Source organism: Entelurus aequoreus, linkage group LG10 (genome assembly GCF_033978785.1).
Source record: "Entelurus aequoreus isolate RoL-2023_Sb linkage group LG10, RoL_Eaeq_v1.1, whole genome shotgun sequence".
Taxonomy (NCBI): domain Eukaryota; kingdom Metazoa; phylum Chordata; class Actinopteri; order Syngnathiformes; family Syngnathidae; genus Entelurus; species Entelurus aequoreus.
This window is the reverse complement of record NC_084740.1, coordinates 62,356,499-62,383,998: the sequence shown is the minus strand read 5'-3', so window position 1 is coordinate 62,383,998 and position 27,500 is coordinate 62,356,499. Positions and strand designations below refer to the sequence as shown.

At 38.1% G+C, this 27,500-nt stretch overlaps 1 protein-coding gene across 12 annotated transcripts in view; it reads right to left on the bottom strand.

Annotated features, from left to right (window-relative positions):
- The window catches only part of LOC133658886 (neuronal cell adhesion molecule-like), a 208,850-nt gene that overhangs the window by 57,426 nt on the left and 123,924 nt on the right, over positions 1-27,500 (bottom strand). For all 12 annotated transcript variants that reach the window (XM_062061377.1, XM_062061380.1, XM_062061379.1 and 9 more), the window contains exons 3-6: positions 12,369-12,475; positions 7,708-7,813; positions 2,024-2,217; positions 1,637-1,759 (exon numbers count right to left, since the gene is read on the bottom strand). In XM_062061377.1, the coding sequence (XP_061917361.1) occupies positions 1,637-1,759; positions 2,024-2,217; positions 7,708-7,813; positions 12,369-12,450 (505 nt within the window). In that variant the 5' untranslated portion in view covers positions 12,451-12,475. The remainder of the gene's footprint in view (positions 1-1,636; positions 1,760-2,023; positions 2,218-7,707; positions 7,814-12,368; positions 12,476-27,500) is intronic.

Here is a 27,500-nt window from a genome sequence, read left to right as displayed (position 1 = left end):
AATTGCAAACTTCCTGTTGATTTTTGCTGGGGGTTGTCAATACATGAAATGTAGGTCTAAGTGAGACCTACGTAGAAGTTTTTGTTTCATGTGTCTACGACACTGGAAGTTACAGGCAGTTTTGTCTGAGTTTTCTTCCGAGGAGCAGTAGTGTCTGTGTTTTCTTCCTAGGGGGCGCTAGAGCGCAATTTTGAGTTTTGGGGTTGGGCTTTTTATTAGATCGCAATTTTTGCCTGTCCTGATGTGTGTGTCCAGTTTGGTGACTTTTGAAGCATGTTAAGGGGGTCAAATTATAGCTCAAAGAGGCAAAGGTGACTGTTTTTACTAAAGTTTTGTTCTGAAGGGGGATTTGCCAACTTCCTGTTGATTTTTGCTGAAGGATGTCAGTGTGTGAAATCTAGGTCTAAGTGAGACCTACATAGAGGTTTTTGTTTCATGTCTCTACGACATTCCTACCGGAAGTTACAAGCAGTTTTGTCTGTGTTTTTTCCTAGGGGGCGCTAGAGCGCAATTTTGAGTTTTGGGGTTTGGTTTTTTGGGTTCATTGAGGTTAGCTAATTTGACTTGTTTTGGAAAGTCTTGACAAGCCAAATGTTCTTGTTCTATTGGCAGATAATTTTGCTTAGTTCAAATAAAAGACCCCACATTTTTGTATTTTTTTTTTCTTGTTTTTGAACACTGACGTTTTGCAGTGCAGTTTGTGGAAAACATCAGGAGAAGAGGACGCAAAATAAAATACTACCGGTTAACGATTTTTTTTCTCTCATTTTTGAGACTCTGCTCCTCGTCTTTCTTTCCTCGAAGGTGCTCCTGAATTTCGGGATTGCATTTGACTCGAGTATTTTACATTTTTTACATCCAAACTTATATATATATATATATATATATATAATATATAATAATAATAATAATATATAATAATATATATATATATAATATATTTTTATATATATATATATATATATATATATATCTATATATCTATATATATATATATATAATATATATATATATATATATAATAATAATATATATATATAATAATAATAATATATAATAATATATATATATAATATATTTATATATATATATATCTATATATATATATATATATACATATATATATACATATATATATATCTATACATATATATATATACATATATATATATATGTATATATATATATATATAGATATATATATATATAAATATACATATATATATACATACATACATATATATACACACACATACATACATATATATATGTACATATATATATATATATATATATATATATATATATATATACATATATATATATATATTTATATATTTACACATATATATACATATATATATATATAAATTTACACATATATATATACATACATATATATATATATTTGTACATATGTATATACATATATACATATATATACATATACATACATATATACATATATATACATACATATATATACATATATATATCATTGTATTCCGTTTATATTTACATCTAACACAATTTCCCAACTCATATGGAAACGGGGTTTGTATATATATAGACACATATATATACAGTATATACATATATATACTGATATTTGCCATGAGGGTATATATGAGCTTACTGTTGTCCATCCAGAAGACGATGGGAGGAGGAAAGCCAGCAGGGGGTCGGCATGGCAACACCAAGGACACGCCCTCCTGGATGATGATAGGCTTGATCTTCTCTTTGGACCACAGAGGCGACCCTGCATTGTTAAAAAGGCACATATATGTCTTCTCCACAATGACACATGAGGTGTGAGGATCTAAAAGGGGTGTCGAGGTGAGGTAATTGTATGGTTGGAGAAGTTCAGAGGGGAAACTGCTGCTAGTGTTTCATGCGGCCTTCTCAGTGCGAGCCGTTACCTTTCAGGAGCGCTCTTAAGATGGAAAATTCAACTTCAAGAAAAGACATGGATGGCCTTAGTATGAAAATGGAAGAGGGTGATGGTGGTGTGTCACACACTCACTGGGCTGCCGCACCACAATGTTGTTGGACAGAGCCGTGCCATGCTTGTTCCTGGCCGTGCACTGGTACTGCCCCTCGAACGTCTCCGCCCTCTCCCTGCTGATGTCCACCACCAGCGTGCCCGACTGGCTCTTCATCTGGAAGTTGGGGTGCTCATCCACGTCAAAGTGGCTGCCATTTCTGGTCCAGGAGAAACTGTGGTAGAACATTGACCTTCTTTTACTGACACGTACTGTTAATACCACAGACACGTGTGATCATGGCACAGTTATGCATCAATGGCTGCCATTGCTGCAATGTCATCATAATATCACTCTCCCCTCTGTGTGCATGTCATCATATTTACCTGAGCAGATCACCTGCTAAACACCCACTAATAGTCATGGGCAACTACTTGGAAAATGTGGTGAGCTCAGCTACAAGTTACTCTCCATTAAATGTAACTAAGCTACAAGTTACTCTCCATTAAATGTAGCTAAACTACAAGTTACTCTCCATTAAATGTAACTAAGCTACAAGTTTCTCTCCATTAAATGTAACTAAGCTACAAGTTACTCTCCATTAAAAGTAGCTAAGCTACAAGTTACTTTCCATTAAATGTAGCTAAGCTACAAGTTACTTTCCATTAAATGTAGGTAACTACAAATTACTCTCCATTAAATGTAACTAAGCTACCAGTTACTCTCCATTAAATGTAGCTAAGCTACAAGTTACTTTCCATTAAATGTAGCTAAGCTACAAGTTACTTTCCATTAAAGGCCTACTGAAACCCACTACTACCGACCACGCAGTCTGATAGTTTATATATCAATGATGAAATCTTAACATTATAACACATGCCAATACGGCCGGGTTAACTTATAAAGTGACATTTTAAATTTGCCGCTAAACTTCCGGTTCGAAACGCCTCTGAGGATCACGTATGCGTGTGACGTAGACCGGCGAACACGGGTATGCCTTCCACATTGAAGCCAATACGAAAAAGCTCTGTTTTCATTTCATAATTCCACAGTATTCTGGACATCTGTGTTCGTGAATCTGTTTCAATCATGTTCATTGCATTATGGAGAAGGAAGCTGAGCAAGCAAAGAAGAAAGTTGTCGGTGCGAAATGGACGTATTTTTCGAACGTAGTCAGCCACAACAGTACACAGCCGGCGCTTCTTTGTTTACATTCCCGAAAGATGCAGTCAAGATGGAAGAACTCGGATAACAGAGACTCTAACCAGGAGGACTTTTGACTTCGATACACAGACGCCTGTAGAGAACTGGGACAACACAGACTCTTACCAGGATTACTTTGATTTGGATGACAAAGACGCAGACGTGCTACTGTGAGTATGCAGCTTTGGCTTCTAAACATTTGATCGCTTGACCGTATGTGCGCAACTTTTTTTTGCGTATGTACGTAACTTTTTTAAAATATATAAGCTTTATGAACCTTGGGTTAGGTGAACGGTCTTTTGGGCTGAGTGACTGTGTGTGTTGATCAGGTGTTTGAATTGTATTGGCGTGTTCAATGGAGCTAGGAGCTAGCATAGGAGCTAGGAGCTAGCATAACACGTACCGTACCGTACGTGCGCGTCACGTACGTAACTTTTTAAAAATATATAAGCTTTATGAACCTTGGGTTGGGTGAACGGTCTTTTGGGCTGAGTGATTGTGTGTGTTGATCAGGTGTTTGAATTGTATTGGCGTGTTCTATGGAGCTAGGAGCTAGCATAGGAGCTAGGAGCTAGCATAACACGTACCGTACCGTACGTGCGCGTCACGTACGTAACTTTTTAAAAATATATAAGCTTTATGAACCTTGGGTTAGGTCAGACCTGGGCATTCTGCGGCCCGCGGGCCGCATCCGGCCCTTTGTACGTCCCTGTCAGGCCCGCGTGAGGCCAATTATAAATTACAAAATACATTTTAAAAAGTATCTATTTCGAGTGTGCAATACAACGGTGCTGCTTTTGTTTTGAAAAGCGTTATTTGTATTACTTCCGTGCGGACGTATGCTCGTGCGCGCAGCGGCAATCACAAATACAAAATCAATTTTAAAAAAACATATTTGTCGTGCGTGCAATACAACTGTGCTGCTTTTATTTTGAAAAGTGTTATATGTGCGTATGTCCTGTGAGGGAAGGCGCACAGCGACAAGTGATGCCCGGTTATCCCCAAGACGCTAAAAAGAGAAAAGTTGATGACGAATGGCGTGTTTTAAAAAGGACATGGACTGCCAAGTAAAGGTAAAGCCGTGTGCTTATTTGTGGTACACACGTTGCTGTCTTTAAAGAATATAGTGTAACGACCTGCTGAAGTAGATGTTGTCTTCTTGAGTTGCGTAAATGAGGAGTGAGGAGACGTGCGTGTGGAAGGAACGAGATATGTTGAGCTGTGTTAGTATAGCTTGCTCAATAAAAGTTTAAAAAGAGCGTCAGACTTCGTATGCACTTCTTCTGGACGCTACAATTGGTGTCAGAAGTAAAACTTTGCGCATACTGCACTGTTTGTGTGCTACGTCATCGGGAGGTACGTGCCACGTGAGGAGCTCGTCGCAAAGAGAGAGAGAGACAGAGAGCGAGAGAGAGCGTTTACAGGTGCAGCCAAGCTGCTTGCCACGGGGGGAATTCCGCCCTCAATGAAGACTCCCAGGTTTGATGGCAAGGCGAACTGGGAGGCATTTCATCCCACTTGTGACATCAATTGTAGCGTCCAGAAGAAGTGCACACCAAGTCTGACGCTCTTTTTAAACTTTTACTGAGCAACCTATACTAACACAGCTCAACTTATCTCGTTCTTTCCAAAAGGAAAACCAATCCTCACTCCTCATTTCCGCAACAGCAACGCTTCTTCCTTCTTCGCCAATCACCTTACAGGCGTACGTGCTACGTTCACAACAAAGAGGATGCAGGATGAAGTGACAGAAATTGAAATTTTTGTATTGTAATATACATCAGGAAGTGTTGTGTAAGAAAGTGTTAAAAATAAAACCATCAAAAGCCATCTGCTTTTGTATAAAGATAAGTTAGGTTAAATGAAAATATTATTATTATCTATCTTACGGTATATCAAAAATAATTTGAGCAAAATTTAATTGAAATATTGTCGGTGTGGCCCTCCAGCAGTGCTCGGGTTGCTCATGCGGCCCCCGGTAAAAATTAATTGCCCACCCCTGGGTTAGGTGAACGGTCTTTTGGGCTGAGTGATTGTGTGTGTTGATCAGGTGTTTGAATTGTATTGGCGTGTTCTATGGAGCTAGGAGCTAGCAGAGGAGCTAGGAGCTAGCATAACAAACACGCAGGTGTTATTATGCAGGATTAATTTGTGGCATATTAAATATAAGCCTGGTTGTGTTGTGGCTAATAGAGTAAATATATGTCTTGTGTTTATTTACTGTTGTAGTCATTCCCAGCTGAATATCAGGTACCGTGAGTATGCAGCCTTGGCTGCTAAACATTTGATAACTTGACCGTATGTGTGCGTCACGTACGTAACTTTTTAAAAATATATAAGCTTTATGAACCTTGGGTTAGGTGAACGGTCTTTTGGGCTGAGTGATTGTGTGTGTTGATCAGGTGTTTGAATTGTATTGGCGTGTTCTATGGACCTAGGAGCTAGCAGAGGAGCTAGGAGCTAGCATAACAAACACGCAGGTGTTTTTATGCAGGATTAATTTGTGGCATGTTAAATATAAGCCTGGTTGTGTTGTGGCTAATAGAGTATATATATGTCTTGTGTTTATTTACTGTTGTAGTCATTCCCAGCTGAATATCAGGTCACCCCCGGCTCTCACAGCATCTTCCCTATCTGAATAGCTTCAACTCCCCACTAGTCCTTCACTTGCACTTTACTCATCCACATATCTTTCATCCTCGCTCAAATTAATGGGGAAATTGTCGCTTTCTCGGTCCGAATCTCTCTCACTTCATGCGGCCATCATTGTAAACAATAGGGAACTTTGCGTATATGTTCAACTGACTACGTCACGCTACTTCCGGTAGGGGCAAGCCTTTTTTTTATCAGATACCAAAAGTTGCAATCTTTATCGTCGTTGTTCTATACTAAATCCTTTCAGCAAAAATATGGCAATATCGCGAAATGATCAAGTATGACACATAGAATAGATCTGCTATCCCCGTTTGAATAAAAAAAATTCATTTCAGTAGGCCTTTAAATGTAGGTAACTACAAATGACTCTCCATTAAATGTAACTAAGCTACCAGTTACTCTCCATTAAATGTAACTAAGCTACAAGTTTCTCTCCATTAAAAGTAGCTAAGCTACAAGTTACTTTCCATTAAATGTAGCTAAGCTACAAGTTACTCTCCATTAAATGTAGCTAAGCTACAAGTTACTTTCCATTAAATGTAGGTAACTACAAATTACTCTCCATTAAATGTAACTAAGCTACAAGTTACTCTCCATTAAATGTAACTAAGCTACAAGTTTCTCTCCATTAAAAGTAGCTAAGCTACAAGTTACTTTCCATTAAATGTAGCTAAGCTACAAGTTACTCTCCATTAAATGTAGCTAAGCTACAAGTTACTTTCCATTAAATGTAGGTAACTACAAATTACTCTCCATTAAATGTAACTAAGCTACAAGTTACTCTCCATTAAATGTAGCTAAACTACAAATTACTCTCCATTAAATGTAGCCTAGCTACAAGTTACTCTCCATTAAATGTAGCTAAGCTACAAGTTACTCTCCATTAAATGTAGCTAAGCTACAAGTTACTCTCCATTAAATGTAGTTAAGCTACAAGTTACTCTCCATTAAATGTAGTTAAACTACAAATTACTCTCCATTAAATGTAGCTAAGCTACAAGTTACTCTCCATTAAATGTAGTTAAACTACAAATTACTCTCCATTAAATGTAGCTAAGCTACAAGTTACTCTCCATTAAATGTAGCTAAGCTACAAGTTACTCTCCATTAAATGTAGCTAAGCTACAAGTGACTCTCCATTAAATGTAGCTAAACTACAAATTACTCTCCATTAAATGTAGCTAAGCTACAAGTTATTCTCCATTAAATGTAGCTAAGCTACAAGTTACTCTCCATTAAATGCAGCTAAGCTATGAGTTACTTTCCATTAAATGTAGCTAAGCTACAAGTTACTCTCCATTAAATGTAGCTAAGCTATGAGTTACTTTCCATTAAATGTAGCTAAGCTACAAGTTACTCTCCATTAAATGTAACTAAGCTACAAGTTACTTTCCATTAAATGTAGCTAAGCTACCACCAAGCTACTGTAAAATGTAGTGAAGCTATGTAGCTTAGCTCCATGTAGCTAGTTACAGCCCATCACTGCCAGTTGTATAGCTGCCTGATGCTTACCTGCTAAACGCTAAGCACTGACTACATGCGCTCTGAATACGCACTGCTGATTGGCTGTTACCGCTCTGTGTGTAACCAATCAGATGGTTGTGTGGGTGTGACAATGCTGGGTGCTGTGTAGAGGACTGACAGAGACAGGCAGAAGGAAGCGGAGGCGGCTACTTAATATGTCCGTGTGGAAACTCGTTCGGTACACCTACGAACCGAACCGAACCCCCGTACCGAAACGGTTCAATACAAATACACGTACCGTTACACCCCTAATAGTTAGCACAGGCTAAATGAGTTAGCACGGGCTAAATAGTGCTGAGTAGTTAGATTGGAGCATTATTGTGAGGGAAGTATCTCCATCTACCTGGGATGAGGTTTCCCTTTAGCTTCACAGTGGATGACGATGCTCTCCCGGGGGTCGATGATGTAATCTTTGGGGGACTGGTGGGTGATGGTGGGGGGCTGCGGCACTACAAGACATCAGAGAGAGGATGATGTTCAGAGGCTTGAACCCACACAAGTCTTGTGCAGCAGCATGCAGGACACTTCCCATGAAGAGCAGACTCCAAGCATGCAGGCTGCAGACTCCTGAAGGCCACACAGCAATGAAGCAATGAAGCATGCAACACTTCCACAGCAAAGCAGACAATAAAAAAATACACCAAAAAAGTCCAAATAATCCTCAAAGCACAACAAAACAAGCCGATGGCGTCACACTCCTTTGACACTTACATTTGTCCAGAACTTTTCCCAAAAAGAACCAGCAAAAATGTCACAATAAAGAGAATCATTTATTAGTTGCAAACATTGTAATTACTGCATGCACACTAGCACATATATTATGTAACAAACTCTATTGCAAATAATCATTATAATAAAACAACATTTGTAAATGAGTATCGTCATATTTTTAAATAGATTTTCAAACAAATACAAACCCCGTTTCCATATGAGTTGGGAAATGGTGTTAGATGTAAATATAAACACAATACAATGATTTGCAAATCCTTTTCAAGCCATATTCAGTTGAATATGCTACAAAGACAACATATTTCATGTTCAAACTCATAAACTTTATTGTTTTTTTGCAAATAATAATGAACTTAGAATGTCATGGCTGCAACACGTGACAAAGTAGTTGGGAAAGGGCATGTTCACCACTGTGTTACATGGCCTTTCCTTTTAACAACACTCAGTAAAGGTTTGGGAACTGAGGAAACTAATTGTTGAAGCTTTGAAAGTGGAATTCTTTCCCATTCTTGCTTGATGTACAGCTTAAGTTGTTCAACAGTCCCGGGGTCTCCCTTCTGCTATTTTAGGTGCCACACATTTTCAATGTCTGGACTACAGGCAGGCCAGTCTAGTACCCGCACTCTTTTACTATGAAGCCACGTTGTTGTAACACGTGGCTTGGCATTGTCTTGCTGAAATAAGCAGGGGCGTCCATGAAAAAGACGGCGCTTAGATGGCAGCATATGTTGTTCCAAAAGCTGTATGTACCTTTCAGCATTAATGGTGCCTTCACAGATGTGTAAGTTACCCATGTCTTGGGCACAAATACACCCCCATACCATCACACATGCTGCCTTTTACACTTTGCGTCGATAACAGTCTGGATGGTTCGCTTCCCCTTTGGTCCGGATGACACGATGTTGAATATTTCCAAAAACAATTTGAAATGTGGACTCGTCAGACCACAGAACACTTTTCCACTTTGCCTCAGTCCATCTTAGATGATCTCGGGCCCAGAGAAGCCGGCGGCGTTTCTGGGTGTTGTTGATAAATGGCTTTGGCTTTGCATAGTAGAGCTTTAACTTGCACTTACAGATGTAGCGACCAACTGTATTTAGTGACAGTGGTTTTCTGAAGTGTTCCTGAGCCCATGTGGTGATATCCTTTAGAGATTGATGTCGCTTTTTGATACAGTGCCGTCTGAGGGATGGAAGGTCACGCTCATTCAATGTTGGTTTCCGGCCATGCTGCTTACCTGCAGTGATTTCTCCAGATTCTCTGAACCTTTTGATGATATTACAGAGCGTAGATGGTGAAATCCCTAAATTTCTTGCAATTGCACTTTGAGAAAGGTTGTTCTTAAACTGTTTGACTATTTGCTCACGCAGTTGTGGACAAAGTGGTGACCCTCGCCCCATCCTTGTTTGTGAATGACTGAGCATTTTTTGGGAAGCTGTTTTTATACCCAATCATGGCACCCACCTGTTCCCAATTAGCCTGTTCACCTGTGGGATGTTCCAAATAAGTGTTTGATGAGCATTCCTCAACTTTATCAGTATTTATTGCCACCTTTCCCAACTTCTTTGTCACGTGTTGCTGCCATCAAATTCTAAAGTTAATGATTATTTGCAAAAAAAAAAAAGTTTATGAGTTTGAACATGAAATATGTTGTCTTTGTAGCATATTACACTGAATATGGCTTGAAAAGGATTTGCAAATCATTGTATTCCGTTTATATTTACATCTAACACCATTTCCCAACTCATATGGAAACGGGGTTTGTAGAATTGTAAAAACATGACATGATATTAAGTGGTAAGGAAAGCAATGTACAAAATTATGATCATTATATTTTATTATTATTATTATTAATAATCAGTATATTAGTCTGCACAATAAAACTAAAATATTGTCAATGACATAAAGTTGGATTATTTCAGATTGAAGTATCTTATCTCCTTTATTGATGTAAAATAGTTGGTCATTGAAGTATTTTTGTAGTTTATGCAGTTTTATTCTTTTTTTTTAAGCCAATTACTTTTCCTGTAGTCTCAGGTCATGTGATGCATGCGATGTCATCATATGTAATATTTTATTCAATGTGATTTGGTTTACATTTAATTAGCATTTTTACTGTATCTGTATGTACTGTACTTGTATTTATGTTTTTATTCAATTTCACTCACAATTTCAAATGTTTAATAGATTACATTTTTTTGTTTTACTGTAGTGTATTTTTGGGGGTTATTGTTGTTTATTTAGTTTTATGTTTTGTTTTACTGTAGTGTATTTTTGGGGGTTATCGTTGTTTATTTAGTTTTATGTATATTTAAATGTAGTTGTATTTTATCTGCATGTATTATTTATGTGTATTATTGTATATATTATTTGTATGATTAGCATATGTGTATTTATTTCTAAGCTACAAGTTACTCTCCATTAAATGTAACTAAGCTACAAGTTACTCTCCATTAAATGTAACTAAGCTACAAGTTACTCTCCATTAAATGTAACTAAGCTACAAGTTACTCTCCATTAAATGTAACTAAGCTACAAGTTACTCTCCATTAAATGTAACTAAGCTACAAGTTACTCTCCATTAAATGTAACTAAGCTACAAGTTACTCTCCATTAAATGTAACTAAGCTACAAGTTACTGTCCATTAAATGTAGCTAAGCTACAAGTTACTCTCCATTAAATGTAACTAAGCTACAAGCTACTCTCCATTAAATGTAACTAAGCTACAAGTTACTCTCCATTAAATGTAACTAAGCTACAAGTTACTCTCCATTAAATGTAACTAAGCTACAAGTTACTCTCCATTAAATGTAACTAAGCTACAAGTTACTCTCCATTAAATGTAACTAAGCTACAAGTTACTCTCCATTAAATGTAACTCAGCTACAAGTTACTCTCCATTAAATGTAACTAAGCTACAAGTTACTCTCCATTAAATGTAACTAAGCTACAAGTTACTCTCCATTAAATGTAGCTAAGCTACAAGTTACTCTCCATTAAATGTAACTAAGCTACAAGTTACTCTCCATTAAATGTAACTACGCTACAAGTTACTCTCCATTAAATATAGCTAAGCTACAAGTTACTCTCCATTAAATGTAACTAAGCTACAAGTTACTCTCCATTAATTGTAACTACGCTACAAGTTACTCTCCATTAAATGTAGTTAAGCTACAAGTTACTCTCCATTAAATGTAACTAAGCTACAAGTTACTCTCCATTAAATGTAACTAAGCTACAAGTTACTCTCCATTAAATGTAGCAAAGCTACATGTTACTCTCCATTAAATGTAACTAAGCTACAAGTTACTCTCCATTAAATGTAACTAAGCTACAAGTTACTCTCCATTAAATGTAACTAAGCTACAAGTTACTCTCCATTAAATGTAGCTAAGCTACAAGTTACTCTCCATTAAATGTAACTAAGCTACAAGTTACTCTCCATTAAATGTAACTAAGCTACAAGTTACTCTCCATTAAATGTAGCTAAGCTACAAGTTACTCTCCATTAAATGTAGCTAAGCTACAAGTTACTCTCCATTAAATGTAACTAAGCTACAAGTTACTCTCCATTAAATGTAACTAAGCTACAAGTTACTCTCCATTAAATGTAGCTAAGCTACAAGTTACTCTCCATTAAATGTAACTAAGCTACAAGTTACTCTCCATTAAATGTAGCTAAGCTACAAGTTACTCTCCATTAAATGTAACTAAGCTACAAGTTACTCTCCATTAAATGTAGCTAAGTTACAAGTTACTCTCCATTAAATGTAACTCAGCTACAAGTTACTCTCCATTAAATGTAACTAAGCTACAAGTTACTCTCCATTAAATGTAACTACGCTACAAGTTACTCTCCATTAAATGTCGCTAAGGTACAAGTTACTCTCCATTAAATGTAACTAAGCTACAAGTTACTCTCCATTAAATGTAACTACGCTACAAGTTACTCTCCATTAAATGTCGCTAAGGTACAAGTTACTCTCCATTAAATGTAACTACGCTACAAGTTACTCTCCATTAAATGTAACTAAGCTACAAGTTACTCTCCATTAAATGTAGCTAAGCTACAAGTAAATGTAGTTGTATTTTATCTGCATGCATTATTTATGTGTATTATTGTATATATTATTTGTATGATTAGTATATGTGTGTTTATTTCGTTCTTAAAAAGACACATTTTTTCCGTCTGCGTGCACCTAATGAAGTGTCCAGGAGGGGTATTACATGATTGATTCACACTAATGACACTTGGCGTGTATCTGCGGTCTTACGGTCGAGCGGGACCTCCAAAGCGCTGGCGAGGTGCCCCAGTACCATCAGCATGAGCATCGTCCTCCTCCTCTTCATCGCCATCTTGCTGCTGGCTCCCACTGACTCACTGGGAGGGCAGAAGACAACAAGCTGAATGTTGGACATCCGTCAGAGCATCAGCTGAATGTTGGACATAAACATCAGAGCATCCGAGGGAGACAATGGCAACACACGGATGGTCGTGTGCTGCAACCTTTTTCTTTTGTTACCCCGTCAGTTCATCACTGGCGGCCATCGTGATCACATGACCTTCACTTTCACACCCAATCCCCTTGCACCTTCTAATGAGCGGGAATACTTTCTTCTTCTGATGAGTTACGCTGAGTGCTGCTACAAGGTCATCACTTCATCTTTACTTCCAGCATGCACACACACAATGTGATAATAATGCAGCACTTATTACACACAATGTGATAATAATGCAGCACTTATTACACACAATGTGATAATAATGCAGCACTTATTACACACAATGTGATAATAATGCAGCACTTATTACACACAATGTGATAATAATGCAGCACTTATTACACACAATGTGATAATAATGCAGCACTTATTACACACAATGTGATAATAATGCAGCACTTATTACACACAATGTGATAATAAAGCAGCACTTATTACACACAATGTGATAATAATGCAGCACTTATTACATACAATGTGATAATAATGCAGCACTTATTACACACAATGTGATAATAATGCAGCACTTATTACACACAATGTGATAATAATGCAGCACTTATTACACACAATGTGATAATAATGCAGCACTTATTTACACTTGTTTCATCACAGCACGTCCGAAAAGGAGCAGGAAGAAGCTGATCTTATTTAATCCTACCCCTTTTCATACCATAGCAATTGTTATCCCATTTCCTTGTTCTCTGTAACAGAAAAGTGAATAAATAAACAATATACCATAGTAAGTCAACAAATATTAAATACATAAATAATCTTTATCTCAAAAGAAAAAAAAAAGTGTTGAAGATGTTGACGATAATTGTTGTTGTGTACTTTGTGAACACTTGTAGTTTGAACAGTCTCTTCAAGTGAATCATATTAGTCGTCTGTTTCATTTCTTTACGTCATCCATCCATCATTTAATTCCACATACTGATATACTGCAGGTTTTAAGTGTTGTACGTGCACATGTAACAGTTGCTGCTGTGCGGTGTTTCTTTTGTAGTGAAGCACACACACACAGGAGTTGAGTCGTGGAGGATTTATTCAGCCTTTTTTTCAATGGGAACAAAAAGAAGAGGGCGTCACACACGGTCCACACACACACACACACACACACACACACACACACACACACACACACACACACACACACACACACACACACACACACACACACACACGGCAGTGCTCACTCTAGACCAGGGGTCGGCAACCCAAAATGTTGAAAGAGCCATATTGGACCAAAAATACAAAAACAAATCTGTCTGGAGCCGCAACAAATTAGAAGCCATATTACATACAGATAGTGTGTCGACATAAATTGAATTGAGATGACTTAAAGGAAACTAAATGAGCTCAAATATAGCTACAAATGAGGCATAATGATGCAATATGTACATATAGCTAGCCTAAATAGCATGTTAGCATCGATTAGCTTGCAGTCATGCAGTGACCAAATATGTCTGATTAGCACACCACACAAGTCAATAACATCAACAAAACTCACCTTTGTGCATTCATGCGCAACGTTAAAGGTTTGGTGGACAAAATGAGACAGAAAAAGAAGTGGCACAAAACACGTCCTAGAAAGTCGGAGAAAGTTATACTTGTAAACAAACTAAGGTGAGTTCAAGGACCGCCAAAATTAGTAGGACAAAACGGCGCTCGCCAAATACTCGAATCAGTGAAGCATGTTTAATATAAACAGTGTGATTTATAACAATTAGGGAGGTTTGTGTCATGTTTGTCCTCCTACAGAAACCATACTAAAACAAAAAATATATTTTTTTCCCCTCATCTTTTTCCATTTTTCATACATTTTTGAAAAAGCTCCAGAGAGCCACTAGGGCGGCGCTAAAGAGCCGCATGCGGCTCTAGAGCCGCGGGTTGCCGACCCCTGCTCTAGATCATGAATTTATGCTTACATGTGGAAATAATAATAATACTAAATAAAATAATAATAATAATAATAATAATAATAATAAAAGGTGAATAAAGCATAAAAAAGTCTCAAATAAATTAATTAAATAAAAAACAGTATATAAAATATATACATCAGCAAATAACAAAAACATATATTAAGAAAAAGGATATTTAATATGTGTAGCAATTTACCTCATTTTTCCCACTCACATCAACTCATTTTATATTTTTCTACAATAAACTATGACAAAAAACTCATAACAGACATATCTTTTATTGATAGCAACCAAAAGAAGAGGGCGTCACACACAGTCCACAGTAAACAGGATTTCTCTCCACTTACAAAATAAAGAAAGAAATAATGCACACTCATATTAATGCCACAGCAGCACACTAGATGCACACTCATAATACACACTCATATTAACGCCACAGCAGCACACTAAATGCACACTCATAATGCACACTCATATTAACGCCACAGCAGCACACTAGATGCACACTCATAATGCACACTCATATTAACGCCACAGCAGCAAACTAAATGCACACTCATAATGCACACTCATATTAACGCCACAGCAGCACACTAAATGCACACTCATAATGCACACTCATATTAACGCCACAGCAGCACACTAGATGCACACTCATAATGCACACTCATATTAACGCCACAGCAGCACACTAGATGCACACTCATAATGCACACTCATATTAACGCCACAGCAGCACACTAAATGCACACTCATAATGCACACTCATATTAACGCCACAGCGGCACACTAAATGCACACTCATAATGCACACTCATATTAACGCCACAGCACCACACTAGATGCACACTCATAATGCACACTCATATTAACGCCACAGCTGCACATTAAATGTCCACACAGACACGCAGCCGACTTTTTCACCCGTGTGCAGACTCACCACACCAGGAAACCCTGTAGTAACTGCCGCTAGCATTAAGCTAATCCACACATCAAGTGCGCTTTTTTACAACAACTTAACAAACAGAAAGTTCTGGAATTTAACCCGCATGCTTAACAGCACGTCACAAGATATTCTTGTAAAATACTTGAAGAGCGACAACCAAAAAGTTTATAAAAAAATAAAGGGAGATAGATAAAAACATTACCAGCTTCCACAACCAGTCCTGTATGAAGACCATGGACTTGTGTTGAACTACTCAAGTGCACTACAACTTCCACAACCAGTCCTGTATGAAGACCATGGAGTTGTGTTGAACTACTCAAGTACACTACAACTTCCACAACCAGTCCAGAATGAAGACCATGGACTTGTGTTGAACTACTCAAGTACACTACAACTTCCACAACTAGTCCTGTATGAAGACCATGGAGTTGTGTTGAACTACTCAAGTACACTACAACTTCCACAACCAGTCCTGTATGAAGACCATGGACTTGTGTTGAACTACTCAAGTACACTACAACTTCCACAACCAGTCCAGTATGAAGACCATGGACTTGTGTTGAACTACTCAAGTACACTACAACTTCCACAACCAGTCCTGTATGAAGACCATGGACTTGTGTTGAACTACTCAAGTACACTACAACTTCCACAACCAGTCCTGTATGAAGACCATGGACTTGTGTTGAACTACTCAAGTACACTACAACTTCCACAACCAGTCCTGTATGAAGACCATGGACTTGTGTTGAACTACTCAAGTACACTACAACTTCCACAACCAGTCCTGTATGAAGACCATGGACTTGTGTTGAACTACTCAAGTACACTACAACTTCCACAACCAGTCCTGTATGAAGACCATGGACTTGTGTTGAACTACTCAAGTGCACTACAACTTCCACAACCAGTCCTGTATGAAGACCATGGACTTGTGTTGAACTACTCAAGTGCACTACAACTTCCACAACCAGTCCTGTATGAAGACCATGGACTTGTGTTGAACTACTCAAGTGCACTACAACTTCCACAACCAGTCCTGTATGAAGACCATGGACTTGTGTTGAACTACTCAAGTACACTACAACTTCCACAACCAGTCCAGTACGAAGACCATGGACTTGTGTTGAACTACTCAAGTACACTACAACTTCCACAACCAGTCCTGTATGAAGACCATGGACTTGTGTTGAACTACTCAAGTACACTACAACTTCCACAACCAGTCCTGTATGAAGACCATGGACTTGTGTTGAACTACTCAAGTGCACTACAACTTCCGCAACCAGTCCTGTATGAAGACCATGGACTTGTGTTGAACTACTCAAGTGCACTACAACTTCCGCAACCAGTCCTGTATGAAGACCATGGACTTGTGTTGAACTACTCAAGTACACTACAGCTTCCACAACCAGTCCTGTATGAAGACCATGGACTTGTGTTGAACTACTCAAGTACACTACAACTTCCACAACCAGTCCTGTATGAAGACCATGGACTTGTGTTGAACTACTCAAGTGCACTACAACTTCCACAACCAGTCCTGTATGAAGACCATGGACTTGTGTTGAACTACTCAAGTACACTACAACTTCCACAACCAGTCCTGTATGAAGACCATGGACTTGTGTTGAACTACTCAAGTACACTACAACTTCCACAACCAGTCCTGTATGAAGACCATGGACTTGTGTTGAACTACTCAAGTACACTACAACTTCCACAACCAGTCCTGTATGAAGACCATGGACTTGTGTTGAACTACTCAAGTACACTAAAACTTCCGCAACCAGTCCTGTATGAAGACCATGGACTTGTGTTGAACTACTCAAGTACACTACAACTTCCGCAACCAGTCCTGTATGAAGACCATGGACTTGTGTTGAACTACTCAAGTACACTACAACTTCCGCAACCAGTCCTGTATGAAGACCATGGACTTGTGTTGAACTACTCAAGTACACTACAACTTCCACAACCAGTCCTGTATGAAGACCATGGAGTTGTGTTGAACTACTCAAGTACACTACAACTTCCACAACCAGTCCTGTATGAAGACCATGGACTTGTGTTGAACTACTCAAGTACACTACAACTTCCGCAACCAGTCCTGTATGAAGACCATGGACTTGTGTTGAACTACTCAAGTGCACTACAACTTCCGCAACCAGTCCTGTATGAAGACCATGGACTTGTGTTGAACTACTCAAGTACACTACAACTTCCACAACCAGTCCAGTATGAAGACCATGGACTTGTGTTGAACTACTCAAGTACACTACAACTTCCACAACCAGTCCAGTATGAAGACCATGGACTTGTGTTGAACTACTCAAGTGCACTACAACTTCCACAACCAGTCCTGTACGAAGACCATGGACTTGTGTTGAACTACTCAAGTACACTACAACTTCCACAACCAGTCCAGAATGAAGACCATGGACTTGTGTTGAACTACTCAAGTACACTACAACTTCCACAACCAGTCCTGTATGAAGACCATGGAGTTGTGTTGAACTACTCAAGTACACTACAACTTCCACAACCAGTCCTGTATGAAGACCATGGACTTGTGTTGAACTACTCAAGTGCACTACAACTTCCACAACCAGTCCTGTATGAAGACCATGGACTTGTGTTGAACTACTCAAGTACACTACAACTTCCACAACCAGTCCTGTATGAAGACCATGGACTTGTGTTGAACTACTCAAGTACACTACAACTTCCACAACCAGTCCTGTATGAAGACCATGGACTTGTGTTGAACTACTCAAGTACACTACAACTTCCACAACCAGTCCTGTATGAAGACCATGGACTTGTGTTGAACTACTCAAGTACACTAAAACTTCCGCAACCAGTCCTGTATGAAGACCATGGACTTGTGTTGAACTACTCAAGTACACTACAACTTCCGCAACCAGTCCTGTATGAAGACCATGGACTTGTGTTGAACTACTCAAGTACACTACAACTTCCGCAACCAGTCCTGTATGAAGACCATGGACTTGTGTTGAACTACTCAAGTACACTACAACTTCCACAACCAGTCCTGTATGAAGACCATGGAGTTGTGTTGAACTACTCAAGTACACTACAACTTCCACAACCAGTCCTGTATGAAGACCATGGACTTGTGTTGAACTACTCAAGTACACTACAACTTCCGCAACCAGTCCTGTATGAAGACCATGGACTTGTGTTGAACTACTCAAGTGCACTACAACTTCCGCAACCAGTCCTGTATGAAGACCATGGACTTGTGTTGAACTACTCAAGTACACTACAACTTCCACAACCAGTCCAGTATGAAGACCATGGACTTGTGTTGAACTACTCAAGTACACTACAACTTCCACAACCAGTCCAGTATGAAGACCATGGACTTGTGTTGAACTACTCAAGTGCACTACAACTTCCACAACCAGTCCTGTACGAAGACCATGGACTTGTGTTGAACTACTCAAGTACACTACAACTTCCACAACCAGTCCAGAATGAAGACCATGGACTTGTGTTGAACTACTCAAGTACACTACAACTTCCACAACCAGTCCTGTATGAAGACCATGGAGTTGTGTTGAACTACTCAAGTACACTACAACTTCCACAACCAGTCCTGTATGAAGACCATGGACTTGTGTTGAACTACTCAAGTACACTACAACTTCCACAACCAGTCCAGTATGAAGACCATGGACTTGTGTTGAACTACTCAAGTACACTACAACTTCCACAACCAGTCCTGTATGAAGACCATGGACTTGTGTTGAACTACTCAAGTACACTACAACTTCCACAACCAGTCCTGTATGAAGACCATGGACTTGTGTTGAACTACTCAAGTACACTACAACTTCCACAACCAGTCCTGTATGAAGACCATGGACTTGTGTTGAACTACTCAAGTACACTACAACTTCCACAACCAGTCCTGTATGAAGACCATGGACTTGTGTTGAACTACTCAAGTACACTACAACTTCCACAACCAGTCCTGTATGAAGACCATGGACTTGTGTTGAACTACTCAAGTACACTACAACTTCCACAACCAGTCCTGTATGAAGACCATGGACTTGTGTTGAACTACTCAAGTACACTACAACTTCCACAACCAGTCCTGTATGAAGACCATGGACTTGTGTTGAACTACTCAAGTACACTACAACTTCCACAACGAGTCCTGTATGAAGACCATGGACTTGTGTTGAACTACTCAAGTGCACTACAACTTCCACAACCAGTCCTGTATGAAGACCATGGACTTGTGTTGAACTACTCAAGTACACTACAACTTCCACAACCAGTCCTGTATGAAGACCATGGACTTGTGTTGAACTACTCAAGTACACTACAACTTCCACAACCATTCTTGTATGAAGACCATGGACTTGTGTTGAACTACTCAAGTACACTACAACTTCCACAACCAGTCTTGTATGAAGACCATGGACTTGTGTTGAACTACTCAAGTACACTACAACTTCCACAACCAGTCATGTATGAAGACCATGGACTTGTGTTGAACTAGTCAAGTACACTACAACTTCCACAACCAGTCCTGTATGAAGACCATGGACTTGTGTTGAACTACTCAAGTGCACTACAACTTCCACAACCAGTCCAGTATGAAGACCATGGACTTGTGTTGAACTACTCAAGTACACTACAACTTCCACAACCAGTCCTGTATGAAGACCATGGACTTGTGTTGAACTACTCAAGTGCACTACAACTTCCACAACCAGTCCTGTATGAAGACCATGGACTTGTGTTGAACTACTCAAGTACACTACAACTTCCACAACCAGTCCTGTATGAAGACCATGGACTTGTGTTGAACTACTCAAGTGCACTACAACTTCCACAACCAGTCCTGTATGAAGACCATGGACTTGTGTTGAACTACTCAAGTACACTACAACTTCCACAACCAGTCCTGTATGAAGACCATGGACTTGTGTTGAACTACTCAAGTACACTACAACTTCCACAACCAGTCCTGTATGAAGACCATGGACTTGTGTTGAACTACTCAAGTACACTACAACTTCCACAACCAGTCCTGTATGAAGACCATGGACTTGTGTTGAACTACTCAAGTACACTACAACTTCCACAACCAGTCCTGTATGAAGACCATGGACTTGTGTTGAACTACTCAAGTACACTACAACTTCCACAACCAGTCCTGTATGAAGACCATGGACTTGTGTTGAACTACTCAAGTACACTACAACTTCCACAACGAGTCCTGTATGAAGACCATGGACTTGTGTTGAACTACTCAAGTGCACTACAACTTCCACAACCAGTCCTGTATGAAGACCATGGACTTGTGTTGAACTACTCAAGTACACTACAACTTCCACAACCAGTCCTGTATGAAGACCATGGACTTGTGTTGAACTACTCAAGTACACTACAACTTCCACAACCATTCTTGTATGAAGACCATGGACTTGTGTTGAACTACTCAAGTACACTACAACTTCCACAACCAGTCTTGTATGAAGACCATGGACTTGTGTTGAACTACTCAAGTACACTACAACTTCCACAACCAGTCATGTATGAAGACCATGGACTTGTGTTGAACTAGTCAAGTACACTACAACTTCCACAACCAGTCCTGTATGAAGACCATGGACTTGTGTTGAACTACTCAAGTGCACTACAACTTCCACAACCAGTCCAGTATGAAGACCATGGACTTGTGTTGAACTACTCAAGTACACTACAACTTCCACAACCAGTCCTGTATGAAGACCATGGACTTGTGTTGAACTACTCAAGTGCACTACAACTTCCACAACCAGTCCTGTATGAAGACCATGGACTTGTGTTGAACTACTCAAGTACACTACAACTTCCACAACCAGTCCTGTATGAAGACCATGGACTTGTGTTGAACTACTCAAGTGCACTACAACTTCCACAACCAGTCCTGTATGAAGACCATGGACTTGTGTTGAACTACTCAAGTACACTACAACTTCCACAACCAGTCTTGTATGAAGACCATGGACTTGTGTTGAACTACTAAAGTACACTACAACTTCCACAACCAGTCCTGTATGAAGACCATGGACTTGTGTTGAACTACTCAAGTACACTACAACTTCCACAACCAGTCCTGTACAAAGAAAAGTCAGCAAATTAAAGTTCCAGTAAAACCTCCTACAGCTGCCAGGTGCAAGGTCTGCAGACGTAAATAACTACTAAGTGGTGCACCGTTTAAAAATAAACATTGTCATTAACTGCTGTGGCTGTAGGCAACCTCCTGATGTAGTTTTTAAAAATTAACTTCAGATGGCCGTAGCTGCACTTAAAGGGGAATTGCACTTTTTTTTGGAATGTTTCCTATCGTTCGCAATCATTATGAGAAACAAAAACGCTTGCAAGATGCAACTAATGAGAGTCACCTTTGTGGCCTTCAAAGTCTCTAAAACAACTTCAGAACCCTCCATCAATGCTTATATACACACTGCATATATATATATATATATATATATATATATATATATATATATATATATATATATATATATATATATATATATATATATATATATATATATATATATATATATATATATATATATGTATATGTATCATGCAGTAACAGACACCTTCATAACAATATGTAATATGTACAATATACACACTGCAAGTATATATATAATGTAGTAACAGACACCTTCATAACAATATGTAATATGTACAATATACACACTGCAAGTATATATATCATGTAGTAACAGACACCTTCATAACAATATGTAATATGTACAATATACACACTGCAAGTATATATATAATCTAGTAACAGACACCTTCATAACAATATGTAATATGTACAATATACACACTGCAAGTATATATATAATGTAGTAACAGACACCTTCATAACAATATGTAATATGTACAATATACACACTGCAAGTATATCTATAATGTAGTAACAGACACCATAACAATATGTAATATGTACAATATACACACTGCAAGTATATCTATAATGTAGTAACAGACACCTTCATAACAATATGTAATATGTACAATATACACACTGCAAGTATATATATATAATGTAGTAACAGACACCTTCATAACAATATGTAATATGTACAATATACACACTGCAAGTATATATATAATGTAGTAACAGACACCTTCATAACAATATGTAATATGTACAATATACACACTGCAAGTATATATATAATGTAGTAACAGACACCTTCATAACAATATGTAATATGTACAATATACACACTGCAAGTATATATATCATGTAGTAACAGACACCTTCATAACAATATGTAATATGTACAATATACACACTGCAAGTATATATATAATGTAGTAACAGACACCTTCATAACAATATGTAATATGTACAATATACACACTGCAAGTATATATATAATGTAGTAACAGACACCTTCATAACAATATGTAATATGTACAATATACACACTACAAGTATATCTATAATGTAGTAACAGACACCTTCATAACAATATGTAATATGTACAATATACACACTGCAAGTATATATATATAATGTAGTAACAGACACCTTCATAACAATATGTAATATGTATGATATTTACCGTATTTTGGTCATTTTAATCATTACCGGGATTGATTTCTTATGCACATTGATTTCTGTTTCCATGGCAACGCACTTCTGACTTTTGGCAACAACGTGCATTCTTACTTCCGGAAACAAACACTCAGGTGTTTTTTCTAATCATGGCAGACTTGGTAACAGACTAAGAAGATTACTATTTTTTGAACAAACAAGGATTTACAACCTTATACTTTTGAAGCTGAACATACTGAGGATGAACTGCTGCCTATAGAAGCGAACACGAAGGAAGAGTGAGACCTTGGAGCAGACGGAAGCCAAGACAACATGGAATATGGAACTTGGAGCCAATTTATTTTCACATAAATGGATTGCTTACCCAAAATCAACTGAAGTGTTAGCTTTTACCTTGCTAGCTGGCTAACAAGTGTGAGACCAAGATGTATGAAAAATAACTTGAACAATCATTTTAGTCAAAGTCAGCCAGATAAACTTTGTCTACTTCAATTCTAGTACGTTTTAAAGCAGCCTCAATTTGTAATGTGGTGAAAAAAGATACTATAACAAACGCGGACAGCATTGAGTCTATTAGAATGCTAAAAGTGCCAAGAGTTAATCAATAATCAATACATCAGTGTGCAGATTTTTAACATCACAAAAGCCTTTTCTTTTTGAGGAAGTTAGATTTTGTGTTTTGTTTGTTTTCATTGCTACTATTTTAACTGTTTTAAATAAATAAGCAAGGTTAATTGTTTTTTTTTGTTTTTTATCACTTTGCCTTTCCTTTCTTTTAAATGGACAACATTTTATGAGTCATTTTAATGTTGGTAACATCTGAATGAGCAGCACAGTTACAGTATGAATAAATATTTATCAATGAATTAGTAAGAACACGCCTGAAATAACTTAGAAGTGGATGGAAATACTAGAGCCATTAAATATGTGTACGCCTTATTATCCCATTAGTCGACTAATCGTTAAGATAATTGTTAGAATAATTGTTTCTAAATGATCACAAAAACGTTGTATAACATTATGTTCCTGACAAGAAGACAAAAGCTGTCTTTGAAACCTACCAAGAGTAAGACTCGTAAAACTCCACTGTGTGTGGGGGGAAGCAAGATGAAGGTGTTCCTGTGTTCTTTCATGTATGTAATCAACAGAAGGATGTTGTTCTGGCCCAAGGACTTCAGAGCGGACAGATGACAGGATCTGCCCAATTTCCAGACGACCTCTTTTTGAAGTATTTTACAAACTCTTTTTGAACTATTTTAAGGAACTCTTTTTCAACTATTTTACGAACTCTTTTTGAACTGACCTTTCCTGTGAATTGTTTACGACCTTTTCTGTGAACTTTTTGCGACCTTTGTCCTTTGCAAACAGTGGTGGCCATGTGGTCGGTCGGGGAGGGTCCAAAATAAAAGAAGGAGGCGTGCAATCTTTTGGCAGAACGTAATGACGCTGTACAAGGGTACAGATGTGCACGTTTCTCCTCACTGAACCACATTGAATTCTGTCTCTCTTTGATTCTTTGCCTCTTGTCTTGTTTAATAAATGTCATCAGTGTTTGAACCTGACAATAATCGTTGACTAATAGACTAGAAGAAAAATTGTTAGTTGCAGCCCAACTTGGAAAAAGACAAAAAAAAAGGAAATGTTAATAGTAATAATGAACAAAATCACAAAGACTTGTTTTTAAATACAATAGTCTTTTTTATCGGACTATTTCATCCTAAATTACATAAATGACTAAATGTAATTATCAATGATGATGTTAATATTGATAAATAATATTTGTGATGATTATTTTGGCTATAATCACGTCGCCCTACAATCAACTAAGCAGTGCTATTAGCATTTAGCTCCTTAGCGCGAGTACAACATTGGTTATGTTGCTGCTGGCTTTGCTTGGTAATAAATAAACCTTCAATGGAAGAGGACGACATTTTTCTTCCACTTTCTTGTGCAGTCCACAATGTTAGCAGAGCTAATACTCGTTGCTCTGCTCCTCTTTGCAGTGTAGGTACATTACAGAAGTCAAATAATACAATTGCATAATTAATAATGATAATGAATAAACTATTACAACACAATTAATAATATTAATAATAATAAATCATGCAATTTACATAATTAGCAGAGCTAATACTCGTTGCTCTGCTCCTCTTTGCAGTGTAGGTATATTAGAGGAGTTGGGGCCAGCTGACAGGCACAGGAGGCAGTTTAAAGGGACTTCTCATGAAAGCCAAATGAAAATAGTCAAAAAGTAGCATTTGTGGCGGTCAACCATGAGATGATGCCAATATTTGTCAAATCACGTGTGATGATGGCTAAAACAAAATCCAAGTTTAGTGTGACTTTCAAGTTGGTATATAGCAACATAAAAAACACAAAACATACATTATATATCAATATAGATCAATACAGTCTGCAGGGATACAGTCTGTAAGCACACATGATTGTATTTCTTTATGGGGAAAAATAAAAAAAATAAAAAATAATAATAAATCCCCCCACCCCCACCCCCCACCGGTCCGCGGGACAAATTTTCAAGCGTTGACCGGTCCGCAGCTACAAAAAGGTTGTGGACCACTGGTATATAGTGTGTATTCTTCTGGTCACACTGCATATTATACAAGGTGAGCCAAGACTTTCACCATCATGAGCAATGAACTGCAACATCTCCACATTGCAGAAAAAGGGTGTAATTAGCAGCAAATGAGTTCATCATAAATGCTGAGGTGAAGCAGCATGGACTTTGTTATCTGGGAAGGTTCCAGCGGCGTCAGCGTGGAGCCATTTCCCCCAATTTAATGAGCTGCTCCAGCCAGCATATATATATATATATATATATATATATATATATATATATATATGTATATATATATACTGTTTGTGTGTGTGTGTGTGTGCTATAATCATCCCTCACATTCTTCTTTCTGCAGGGTTGTAAAGTTAGGAAGCTGTGCTCTACACTCAATGACAATTAAATGTGTTTAAAATAGATGTTTGCACTACAAGCACTTGTGTAGCAATAATAATAGTAATAGTAACAATAGTAAAGCAGGAGATAGTTTTCACTTCTTGATGGGAAAGCACATTATTGTGTGTGCTTACAAAGGCTCTTCAAGGTCGTGTGAAGGAGCAGTCAAGTCAATATTGCAAACTGCCAACGTCGCGGTGAAGAATGTTCCGCCAAAAGCTGTCAAGACGGCTGCTGATAAAAATCGGGGAGGAAGTTTTTCCACTGACAGGCCAATTTTTTAGTGTGTAGACGAAGTCAGCAGAGGAAGAAATGTTCTGCTTCAAATCCATAGATCAGCAAATAATTCCCAGCACATAGAGATGAAAGTCCACATCTGTTCTCAGCACACATTAGCAGGAAGTGCTATTTGTACACACAATTATGTTGGAGAGTAGTATTTCATCACGAACACTGTACCCTTACAAGGGAAGTGGACTTTTATTTCCAGGCTGGACGACTGCAACGCACTTCTTGTGGGGAGAACATCCAGAAGCTGCAATACATCCAGAATAGTGCTGCTAGGATCCTGATCAGAGTGTGGAAATACGACCATATCACACCAACTCTCAAATCCCTTCACTGGCTTCCTGTTCCACTCAGGATTGAATTCAAAGACTCCCTACTAACCCACCAGTGCCTCCATGGAAATGCCCCCCTCTACCTCAAAGAACTACTCACCCCCAAATCCTCCACACGACACTACAGGCTAACCTCCTCCAACCTCCGAGGACAAAGCTACGAACAATGGGAGACCGGGCTTTCTGCTCCGCCGCTCCCAGTCTGTGGAACGCTCTCCCTGACCACCTGAGGGCACCACAGACTGTGGATGCTTTTAAAAAAGGCTTAAAAACCCTTCTTTTTAAAAAAGCATGTTTTAGATATATGCATACTAGATTTAGCTATTTGGCTGTTCTAGTTTTTATTTTTTTTAATTTTGTATTATCTTTTTATTTTTATTTTTTTAATACACTGTAGCACTTTGAGGTTGTTTACTCAATGTAAGGTGCTTTTTTACAAATAAAATCTATTATTATTATTATTTTGGAATTTTGCTTCTCGTTCTCAGTCCCTCTAAGAGATAAGAAGCATTCTAATTTGTAAAAATTGTCTAATGTTACAATTCTACCTCTAAATCACTTTAAAAATGCTTTCAAAAACTGTCAACAATACTTCATTTATGTTGTGTAACATGTATAATATCAAACTGTACAACATTGTTATTGTAAGAGTGAACACTGAGGAACTATTTTTCTAGCGTACTAACACATCTGCGTGCTACGGTATTACTCTTGAAAGCTAACCACGGCAAGAGATAAGCTAGTTTCTACGTCAACAGGAAACGTGTTTGAGTTTGTAACACACAACACTGTGATAGAACACCATGATCAATAGTAACACACAACACTG